General features: G+C 35.8%; 1 protein-coding gene across 3 annotated transcripts in view; it reads left to right on the plus strand.

Moving 5' to 3' along the window:
• Positions 1–12,432, plus strand: part of ADAMTS6 (ADAM metallopeptidase with thrombospondin type 1 motif 6) — a 292,419-nt gene that overhangs the window by 257,473 nt on the left and 22,514 nt on the right. For all 3 annotated transcript variants that reach the window (XM_055332438.1, XM_055332440.1, XM_055332439.1), the window contains one exon: positions 8,345–8,549. In XM_055332438.1, coding sequence (XP_055188413.1) covers positions 8,345–8,549 — 205 coding nt within the window. The remainder of the gene's footprint in view (positions 1–8,344; positions 8,550–12,432) is intronic.

Below are 12,432 nucleotides of genomic sequence, written 5' to 3' on the forward strand. Positions count from 1 at the left end.
CATGGAGCCTGCTTCTCCCTCTGCCTGTGTCTCTGCTTTTCTCTTGTCTCTCATGAATAAATAAATAAACTCTAAAAAAAAAAAAAAAAAAAGGAAAGGTTTCTGGACTGAACAAAAGGCATGATTAGGGGAGCCTGGCAGTCTCAGTTAGTAGAGCATGCAACTCTTGATCTCAGGGTCATGAGTTCAAGCCCCATGTTGAGTATAAAGATTACTTAAAAAATTTTTTTTTTAAAAAGGCAATGATTACATGAGAAAAGACAAGATGCTGAAGACAGAGATACTGAGTTGATCATAAAAATATTGATCTTTGTAGGGATTTTACCTGTTTGACAATGGCAAGATAGAACATGTGCAAATGGCATTTCATCCTTGTTTGAGATATCAGGGTAACCATTATCCTCCTGGCTAGCTAATTATCCCAACTTGAAAATGATAAGGAAAATATCAAATGAATTTATATATATTTCAAGCTCCTTAGAACTGGAGAGGAAAGCTCTACAATGCAGTAACGACAGAGAAGTTACAATAAGGGATTCAGGTCCCTAATGTGGTTAAAGCAAGATGTATTCCTTAATCTGTTTCAGTACAGTAATGCCTTAGGAACTTTCATTTTCCAAAGTCAGTGTCTGCCCAAATATTTGAATCTTAAAGGAAGATATTTACTGCTAGTCTTTTGAAACAGTGGCAGTGACTACCAAACAAGGAGTGCAAGGAATCTAGAGTGAAAGAAATTTTTATTCTAGGACTTTTATTTTTTTAAGGTTTTATTTATTTATTTGTGAGAGAGAAGGCGAGAGAAAGAGAGAGAGAGCACGCACAAGTGGGGGTGGGGTAGAGGGAAAATGAGACAAGCAGACTCCCCTCTGAGCAGGGAGCTCAATGTGGGGCTCAATCCCAGGACCCCAGGATCATGACCTGAGCCAAAGGCAGATGCCTAACTGACTGAGCCACCCAGGTGCCCTATTCTAAGACTTAAATTTTCATGTTTCTTCTTTTCAAAATGTGATCATGATATAATTTCTTAAAATGCAGACATGCATTTAAGAAAAAGTATAGAAATATGGCCTATGATCTATAGAAATATGACCTATGATGTATATTACAAAAACACTTGATTTTTAAGAAATTTTTCTCCTTTCTGCCAATTATTTTTATAAATTTAACTCAAAAGAGGTGAGAAAACTGCTAAAAAATCATGGGCTAAATTTTGTTCCTTCCCATGTTTCCAATAAGTTTCAACATTATTTTCATGTAATTGTACATCTCAACCTATCAAGTTAATTTCTTGACACTCAGGATTTTAAGTATTATGTTTGGCATGTGATCAGCCATTAAAGACCTCTGAGTGGTCCTGGTCACACCTGTTCTATTTTGGCTTCAACTTTTTTTATTTGTTTCACCTTAAATGCTATTCAAAAGTCCTTTGAGATTTCAGTGGCTCATCATTCCATCCCATGTATTATGAGCTTGGATATTACATTGGAGTTGTTTTGTATATTTATGTGTATGTATTAAACTATATATAGTTTAAGGATAATTGACATTTGAATTAAAATTAAGTTTCCTATCTCCTTTCCTTTTGTAACTGAAATAAAAAGTTATTTATCAACTTTTTTTTAAGTTTGGAAGTATGAGGATGGAATTTGAAAAAGAGGGATAAAGAGAATATGAAAAAGAAAATTTAGGCTGACTTTTCTTTTTCATAAAGAGCTAAAGATAGATATTTAAAATATTTCTATTTATTAGTCCATTTTTTTCTTAATTCCTTTTTAATTTCTTTTTTTATTCCTTTGAATTCAAACTATGAAAAAGAAAATATCACTCGTTTTGTATCATAAAATTCTCAGTAGACATTGGTATTCTAGAGATAAAGATCATTGAAAGACTACTGAATTCAAAAATACTTCAAATGACTGTAGAAGAAAGGAAAGGAGATAGGTTTTTTTTAGATGATGATATGATAATCATATTTGGTTTTTGTAATACATATTTAAGCATAAAGTTTTAAAAACACAGATATGTAAAAATAAGAAAATAAAAAGACCTGTAATACTCAAAATACCACTGTTAATATTTTGAAGTGTATATCTCCAGTCTTTTTTCTATGTTTACATAGACATGTATATATAACAAAATGGCATTATACTATTATCTGATGCTTTGTAGTTAGTCCTTAAGATATTTTGAACATTAAGTATCTTCTACAGCATTTAGTAGATATGTCCTTGTTTAATTAATTAGTTTTCCACTGTTGAACAATTCTGGCTGTGTCTTAGCTTTTGATCTCTTAAAATACCACAGCATTAAAAATTTTTGCTGCTAAACATTTGCTTTCTATAACTATGCTTTTATGGTAAATACATGGGAATAGAATTCCTTGTTCAAACAGAAATATATTTTAGTCTGTGAAACATTATCATATTGTTCTCCAGAAATAATGTACAGATGTACATTCCCACTAAGAGTGTATTAGAATGTCATTTCCCTGAGCTGCACAACACTGGATATTATTATTATTATTATTAATTATTATTATTATTATTATTTTAGAGAGAAACTGAGTGAGCAGAGGTAGGGGAAAGGGGCAGAGGGAGAGGAAGAGAGATTCTTAAGCAGACTCCATGCCCAGTGCAAACCTGAATGAAGTGGGGCTCCATCTCACAACCCTGAGATCATGACCTGAGCTGAAATCAAAAGTTGGGTACTTAATCAACTAAGCCAACCAGGCACCCCTGCATAGTATTATTTTAGAAACAATCTTTGATTATTTTATTGGGGGAAAAAGGCTTGATACTTAATTGTTGTTTTATGTTGAATTTTTAGATTGCACATGAGGTGAAACTGAAAAATTACGTTCGCTGCCCATTTGTATTACCTCTTTTTGTTTTTTCCCTGCATGGCCTAACCTATGCCATTTTTCTACCGGAATATTTGTCATTTTGTTACTGATTTCTATGAACTTTTAATGTACTAAGGATATTAATTCTTTTACCTCTATTTCAGATATTTTTTCCTAGTTTGTCATATGATTTCTGTATTATCTTTGGTGTTATCTATTTTTACTTACAGAAACTTTAATATATTACATAGAAAAACTATCAAACTTTTATTTCTTTTTTAGGTATAATGTTTCGGAAGGCCTTATCCACTCTAAGATTATACTTTCAAAGTTTCTTTCAAAGTTCCTTCTCTTTTTTTTTAATGTAAACTGTAATCTATTTGAAATATATTTGCCTACTTTGAGGAAAGGATCTATATTTATTTTCAAATTCCCAGTACCATTATTAAAATTCCTAATGGTATTTTTAAAATCCATAATTATCCTTTTAAATGATGAAATACTTCCAATATCTTTTAGTCATATTGGAGACTTTATAAAGAGGGTTTGGAAAAATAGATAAAATTTATCTTTGTGTTTATAAAGAAGGTGAAGGGACTAAGAAGAATAGATGAAAGAGGCATTGGTAGAGAAATATTAATAGTGTTTATTTGGAAGACCTTGAAAGGCAGAGGAAGCCTTGCTGGGAAAAATTAGTTTTCATAGCAGCAACTCTTTTGTGAGAAACAGTATAGTAGTCAAGATGGTGGTGACTAGAGACAGGAAAAAAACAAGAATTCCAGAGGCATTGAGTGAAAATGGTGGGATTCCTGACAAAGGCTTAAATAATTGGAAAAAGGAAAAGGGAGGGGTTGATATTAAAGACCATGACTGATAGGCAATTAGTGCCCCACCATGAGAAAAGGAAGTAATGCTGAGTTGGAATCCAAAGAGAATGAGCAAGAGTTCAGTTTTGACCATGCTATCTTTCTATAGAAAGAATGTTTCTATATATGGCTTCATGTGAAGAATTGTTAGATAGTGAATATTATTCCTGTATGATGCTGTGGTTTTTAAAGTTGTGAAAATCAGAGGGGTGAAAACAATAGAGTATTACACATTGTGATAATACTGTGACCGCAAGCTAAGAAACATTTTTTAAGCAACTGCAATGTGAAAGGCATTGTGCTTTGGGAGAAATGGCTCCCTTGCCTAAGGACAATCTAATTGGTAAATACATATAAAAGTAACTATAGTTTAGGCCAAATATGTTAAGTACAATAAGAGAGTTATGAACAAAAGTGCTAAAGGATGCTTGGACTGGGGAGAAATTTTTATTCGAGAGTTAGGTTAGGTTTTATTTAATGGTATCTTTTATGATACAATGTTTAACACTTAAATTGAGTCACTGTACCTCAGCCAAGGACAACTATAATCTGTTATTTTAAGTTTGGAGGAAGTTTCATCAGAGTCCTCTGTAAAACTCCAAAATTTAAGACATGAGAACAATCATAGAAATCATTAGTCCAACTCCCATCATGATGAGAGTACACTAATCTCTGGTGATGTCTTCTCATTGTACCACACATCACTAACATCGTAAGTGACAAATGTTCAGTGGCACCTGAATACTCCCAATACTTAATACTTGTTTGTTTCATTGCCATAATTTCAGAGATGTTTATTATATTCATTTTTTTCAATTTAGAAAAATCTCAACTGTGGACATTGTCTAAAGCATAGAGGCTTATGCTTAATATTAGTTTTACTTTCCAAGTAGCCAAGGAATGAGCAGATTTTCTTTTTTTTTTTTTTTACCAACTTAATATTTAGCAATTTTTTCTAAAACTTATTTTAAAATCTAACAAAGTTCTAGTATCTTAGTAATTAAGAGGTTATGTATTTGAATCTTTCTTTGAGTTAAGATGTCATTGTGAGGGGCGCCTGGATGGCCCCTCAGTGGTCATTAAGCATTTGCCTTTGGCTCAGGTCATGAGTCCCAGGATCAAGCCCCAAGTTGGACTCCAGGCTCAGCAGGGAGTCTACTTCTTCCTCTGCTCCTCCCTCCCTGCTCATGTTCCCTCTAGCTCATTCTCTCTCTCTCTCTCTCTCTCTCAAATAAATAAATAAATCTTTTTTAAAAAATATGTTATTTTGAGATTATGAAGTTTTTTTTTAAATTTTGCTTTGTTGTGTTTATAAGAGTTGATAATTAGATGTTTGACACTAGGATGAAGCTGGGAAACCTCTCTACCTCTCTCTTTTAAGTCAAACACCTCATACCAGTTTATTTCCATATGTTCTGCCATTTCCCTTTAACTTGAAAAGCAAAAATAATATTCTGGTTTTATGATTGGTTCTTTCTTCAAACATATTCTGGTTAACCTAGGTTTGTGGAAAATATCTCTTGTGTCTCTCTTGTACCCTCCCCCCAATAAGTATTATTTTTCCTATTAATGTGCAGACACTATAGGTCAAGATTAACACAGTTTGCACCACACCACTCTTATTTCAGACCCTCAAACATGGATCCCACTAGTTGTTAATGTGTAATGGATATGGAGACACTTGTGAGGATGAAGATAATTTGAGCTCAACAAGAAGCATTCCCAGTATTGTTCAGATTATAACAATTCAGCCATTGATATTAACAGATAGAATTTTTATGTTCATATTTTTACCACTAAATCCAGAGGAGGAATAAAGGAGAAGTAGGGAGAAGGTCATCAGAGAGTCAAATACAATGGGAAGAGTGAAGGTGAAGGAAACTGTCTTGTCTCACATTGGACAGGGGAATAGGAAAAATAAGATGAGTAGATGCAGTGGCAAAATTGCAAAACTATTTAAATAACTAGGGTGTGATTTAATCCTTTAGAGAGACATGGGAAGGGATGATTTGGTGAGCAATAAAGATGCAACAGGGACTGAAATCAGAGTTAAGTCAGAAGGGAGATTGGGAGGGTGGTTAATACTTTTACTTTCATACATTCCAAATTAAATGCTAGACTGATCCATCTAGCCTAAGAGATGGTTGGCAATAAGAGAGAGGACAAAGAATAAAAAGCGGAGGTGGTCCTGACCTCGTGCAACAAAGAACAGCAGCACCTCCTGAATCACTGCTGCTACTCCGGGCACCTGTGTTTAATTTGAAGGCCTCCATCCCTCTTACATTATGAGACCTAATGAGATCATGGCTGGAGGTGGTATGACTGGACTTTTTGTGGCTGAGTTGTACACATTTCTGTTTTATCCCCTAATCTTGGTGATGAAATCACTGTTGCGAATTGAATCAGAGTTTCACTATGGCTGGCATGCAAGTTATTATTCTCAGTACACATTTTCTTCTTTACCAAAAATGGTACTAACAACTTGGGATCATGTTCATCTGTAGAAAACAAAATGGAAAGAATATGAAAATCACTTTAAATCTCCTCTGGAAAATGACTTAGAAAAAAATCAGATTCTCAGGATTAAATTGTCATTCTTTAAGTAAATTTTAGGTTGAAAATTTTTAGGTTTTGGAAAGATGTATTTTAAGATGGGGAAACTGATTAATTACAATATTTCTAAATGCTGATTTCCCTCTATAACTAATATAAGACAATACAAATAATAATGAACAAAGGCCATTGTTGCATTTTTGGCTAACTACCAGCTCAAATACAGAAACTAGTATTCTGACTTCATTAAGATATTATCTTCCACAGGCAAAACTGGCACAATTTACTAAACTCACAGAAATTGTGAGAAATATGTTCTTAAGTGTTCATACTCTTCTGTCTGGATAGTCTCTTACCTGAGTATGAGCATATCCGTTGAGATTAGTTGCATAATTTATAATTGCGGATTGAAGAAAATCACTTGTGACCTCATGCTTATGACCTAGTTCCTACTATTCAGCAAAATTAAAAGTGAAATTTAGTGGAGATAGTAACTGCGGGGGATCTAGTACTAATTTCAACATTGCTCTTTTCATGATTTTGGAGAACCATTTCCCTAACACTAATCTTACTTCTTTTATAAAACAAACTGCAATGTTTTGAATATACCTGGCATTCAGCATGTATTTATCAAATTAAATGCAATAATATATCAGTCAGGACTCTGGTTGGAAATAATACAACTTCAGCTACTTTCTGTACAGATGAGGATTTGTTGGTTTACTTAACAAAGCTGAGGGAAGGGCAACAGTGGATCTAGTTTCAGGAATGGCTAGCATCCAGGACTCAAGCACCATCAGGGCTCTCTAGCTCTTCTGCATTCTTTCACATCAGCTAATTCCACTTGACAGGGCACATGGCCACCAGCAGCTCTTACATCTTTATGCACTTCTATGACAAGAAGAGAAAGGCCCCCTTTTGCTCTAGTGGAAATATAAAAATTTTAAAGTCAAATTCTCATTGGCCTGATTTGTATCTTGATTCATACCTTTTGGCCAAATAATGTGCCTAAGAGAGTGAGTTCTGCAGAAGTTTTACATGGACACACATATACTCCCCCTGAAATTACATATAGATGAAAGTTCATTGATGGCTGTGGGGAAAAAGAGTGGTTCACCTACAAATGTGAAACGTGTGCATTTTGTTATTTCAGCTCCTTCCCACATTAGCTGCTTAGAAGCTGTTTCCAGGGGTGGAGAATCAAAATAAGGGATCTCCATGTTTTCACAGAGCTGGCTTAGGCTCTGCTCTTGATGCAGGGTTTTAAAGACTCCTATACCTTCAGGATGGATACCTGGGCTTTCTCTGCTCCATAAGCATAATAAACACCTTCTATCTTCTGCAGAGCCTGACATTCATTTCTGAAAATAAAAAAATAATTCCCTAGCTCCTTTAATGTGGTTTTAGCACAAAATCCTTGATTGTAGGAGAACCTGCCTCAGTGTGATAACAAATAAAGCTACTGTTTCTTCTTTACTGTATGTCAGATACAATGTTAGAAGCTTTCAGTGATGTGCTAAATGAAGCAAGCTAGTGCTGGCTCCTGAAATCCTGTCATTAGCATATCTTCTCTTGATATGTTCAACATGGCAAGGATGTAGGCTGAAATGGGTGATAGGTATTCACACCACAGAATTGGCAAATGCAACAAATCAAGACCTCTGCCCTCCCATAAAGAGCCAGTTGTCGAACATTCAACCAGTGCATGACTGGGAGCTTCAGGTTTATTACCTGACTTAATCCTCATGACAGCCTCGTGTTTTATATTGTTATCTTCTTTTTAAAATTTCATTTAGGAAAGGAGAAATATCAGTGCAGTTAAAAACATAGAGTGCATTACTTGTTTGGACCTGATTCTGTTTGCTCCAAAGCCCACGCACTCCACTTGGAAGGCAGCTGACATTGTGTTATCTTTTCCGTTAGCGGCCCTTCCATTTGTCATTTATCACATTGACCAACACTGAAATGTCAGCTCTTTAAGGGAAAGGATGTAGTCTATTGAAAAAAGTGCTTTCACACAGCCGAAAATTTCTGGCTACCCTGAGGAAATGTTTTTCTGTGTTTCTCCCACTTCTTGCTATAGGTGGTTCATTGGGGATTGGTTGGAGTGTAGCAAGACTTGTGATGGTGGAATGCGCACAAGGGCAGTGCTCTGCATCAGGAAGATTGGACCTTCTGAGGAGGAGACCCTGGACTACAGTGGTTGTTTAACACACCGGCCTATTGAAAAAGAGCCCTGCAACAACCAGTCATGTCCACCTCAGTGGGTGGCCTTGGACTGGTCAGAAGTAAGGAAATCTGACGCTGTATGTTTTAAGATGTCTTAACTATCAATCCCAAAGCATTTAATATTAAGGACACCTAAGCATGTGAGCACCTTAGAACTCAACAAGTAAGGACTATATAATGGTAAATTTGGTCCTGTCATGCTTTATTGCTGCTTGTCAGGAGGCAAGGTTTTTTGGGGTTAGGGAAATCAATGAGAAACTCAGCATCAATTTGTTAAAAATAAACCTAAAGTAAATTTGAAAGAATATTATTATAATGAGGACTCACATAAGTGGTTCTTCTCTTTCTTTGCTATTCTTGAGCAGCAACATAAGCTCAGAATTAGTGATATATCTTTTTTCCCAAGTAATGTAGCCTAACTACATAATTCATGCACAGCAACATTTATCAAATTTTAATCACTTATTATATATCTAAATATGTTTTAATGGTTTCTGTTGCATCTGGGAAAGAAACACGGATTAAAGGGTTATAATATGCCAAAAAGTCAAATTCAGATTTTATCATTACTCCTGCTTGTATGATCAGTGAAGGAGACCTAAGATAATGTTTTTTTGGCATAAATGTGTATAAAAGAGCCTGAAACAATACAGAGGACTCATAAAAATGGTCTTATGAGAAATGAGGTTAAGGGGTAGAGTTTAATTCTTGACCCCTCATTCTGCATGAGACATATAAACACCATACCATTCTCCACATTTCCCAAAGAAGAGTTTAATTCTTCTGTAGCGTTGGTTAATATTAAAAAGAATGAGTACCTGGCTATATAACTAAAGGTCATTCTTCCAATTTAGCAAAACAGGATGCATTTCCTGCTGGAAACGTTGTGGTACTTGCTTTGGGTATTTCCTGTAGACCTCCTAAGCTTGTAAAACAAAACAAAACAAAAGCCCCAACAAATAAACAAAAAGAAAACATACATTGATCTGTAGGAACCCTGGATGTAACTTTTCCCCCTACAAATCTTACTCCAGGAGTGGCCTTATTTTGCTAGAGGCATGGGCCTAAAAGAGACCTGTGTTTAAGATGGTACATGGAAATGGAGATTCTGACCAGTTGTGGTTATCTATGGAATCTGTGGTGGGAATTGGGAGTGTTCTCCCAAGTTTCCTGGCCATACTCCAGCTTCAGTAATTACATCTGCCCACCTAACTTTTGTGTTTCAATCAAATAGTAGACATATTCTTGGTATTATTCACTGAGTAGTTATGGAAAACAGTATGAAATCTTCTGTTCCCTAAAAGTGGGTGGATTAACTTCTAAATTGATTTGGGAGATAAAAATCTACTGATAAGGAATAGGCTTTCTACAGAGTTGCACATATGTTCATAATTATTTTACCTGAAATTCAGTCCCCAAGACCCTCATAGAAGTTCATAAATAGTTATTGAATGTTGACAAATTTGTTATTGGAAAATCATAATGGGAGACCTGACTATTGGCTTCAACAGTCTGAGGGTTTCAGGTCAAGTCCCTAAGAATAATTCAGTGCTAACTAAACACACTGGAATGGGCACTATGAATAATACAAAGTAATCCTATAAGCTTGGGAAAATAAATATCCATGAAACAACTAGAGAATAATATAGGACAGTGTTTAATAAAATGGTGAATTATGAGATATAAATGTATAAGTGATATAGAAATTTAGAGCTAAAAGAAGGTCAAAATAGCCTGGGATAGGATCAAAAATCTTTTTACTTGATGGGAGTTAAACTGAATGTTGAAATATGGAATATGAAATAGGAAGAGAATAGAGAAACTAGAGAAGATATTCCTGGTGATAGGATAATTATTTCTTCAGTTACTTACTCAGAGAATATTCCTGAAACACCTGAACAAAAACTCAAAGATCTTGTGGTGAAAGTAGGGTGGAGAAGAGGGTTTGTTTTAAAGAATAAATGGAAAATAAGATTGAGTAAAATAGTAATTCATAAGAATGATTGAATACAGAACTTTATACATTCATCTTTCTACCAAAAGTAGAATAAAATCATTAAGTTCATAAGTAGAAACAAGAAGATATTTCTGCCAACCATAAAAACACTAAACTCACATGCACAGATTTATTTCACATTGATCTTTTGATCTACATTTTTCTATAGCGTTACATTTTTATTTTAACATAAAACAAATATGATCACCTTCAGAAATGGCATATGTATATTTATTGTATGGTTCCATTTAACATTTTAAGGTTTTCTTCTGAAATCAACCTCATATAGGTTATAAATACCCTGCTTTTCAAATTTTGATTCCTTTTTGTTTTGAGAGAGTGCGTGGGTGCCCATGTGAGAGCAGGGGGGCAGGAAGAGGGAGAGGGAGGGAGAGAATCAGAAGTAGGTTCCATGCCTAGTACAGAGTCCTATGTGAGTCTCCATCTCAGGACCCTGAGATCATGACCTGGGCTGAAATCAAGAGTCAGATGCTTAACCAACTGAACCACCCAGGAGCCCCTAGAATTTTGATTCTTATCTATCCACTCTTAGAGGTTACTTGCTCGAACAGCATGAAAGGCTCTTGGGCACTCCTGGAGGCTGCCTGAAGAAATATGAATAAATTAGGTGGGCTTTAAATAACATTTCTGCTACCTTCTTTAAGATAGCTTAGGTCCAGGTCATAAGATCAAGCCCCACATGAGATCAGCCCTGCAAGGGCTCTGTGCTGAGCATGAAGTGTACTTAAAATTCTCTGTCTCCCTCTCCCTCTGCTCCTCCTCCCACCCACCCAACACCCCCAGCAGCTCTCGTGCATACACTCTCTCTCTAAGAGGAAGGAAGGAAGGAAGGAAGGAAGGAAGGAAGGAAGGAAGGAGAGAAGAAAGAAAGAAAGAAAGAAAGAAAGAAAGAAAGAAAGAAAGAAAGAAAGAAGAAAAATTCAGAAAAAAAGATAGCTAAGACAAAGCTTAGGAGAAGGAACTAGAGCTGAGGGTGTGGCACGCACATGTTGGGACTACCACTTCCAGTAAGCATTGCTGGCTGCTGTTGTTTCTCCATGACAAGCCAAGAAAAATGTTCAGGGGCAAGCATAGGTCAAGAAATGCTCCTCTTATCATCTCAAAGATCTAGTTGATCAATACCTGTACCATCATCTTCATTTTTTGGGTCTCTCTCAGGAAAAAAGAGCTAAATTTTATTCCTTACAGTCTTTCCTGTTTATTCTCCAAGGGAGCGGTCCACTCACACTTCCATTTTCTTACTTTGCTAGGAAGCCCACTTCTTCCCTTGCTGGGTTAAAAATAAATGAAAGTAAATACATTAAGTGAAATAAATGTCTGAGTAGCTATGGAGACCAAAGTGAGAACAAGGAGCCTGTTCTACCTTGAGGAATGGAATACCTCCCACTAATGAAAAGAGGAGGTCCTAGCAGCAGAGCAGGGAATGTTCCATCTTTTTTAGTGACCTGCTACAAACATTGCACACAATATTCTTTTGACACGCCCTGGAAACTTCCCTCTTTTTTCTGCCCCTTCCCCACTTCCAACTATCAGCTATCTGAGCTCTGCTCATCACAAGGGTGAGGTTCAACTGGTGAAAACATTTTGCAGCAGGAGGAATGTACCCTTTGACCTTTTCCTTTTCTTTGCCGGCTGCTCCAATATAAAATTTCCATTGTTCCAAAGCCAGGAACCGCTTTTTCGCTTTTTCATTTTCCTCATCAGTGAAACCCACCCGGTGTTTATGGCAAAAGAAAAAAAAAAAAAAGCCAAATTACCTTGGTGGAAAACGGCTCTTCAGCAACCTTTTGTGAAACTAATGAAGCCACGGCTTTCCCATTTCCTATAATCTAGCTTCACTCTTGGGATCACCCATGCTATGTTGGACTTAAATGGCTTTCTCTTTTTGCCCTCTCTTGGCAAATAACCCTTAAAAGTATTGCTGC

The sequence above is a fragment of the Nyctereutes procyonoides genome, unplaced genomic scaffold (assembly GCF_905146905.1).
Source record: "Nyctereutes procyonoides isolate TBG_1078 unplaced genomic scaffold, NYPRO_anot_genome, whole genome shotgun sequence".
In the NCBI taxonomy this organism is placed as follows: domain Eukaryota; kingdom Metazoa; phylum Chordata; class Mammalia; order Carnivora; family Canidae; genus Nyctereutes; species Nyctereutes procyonoides.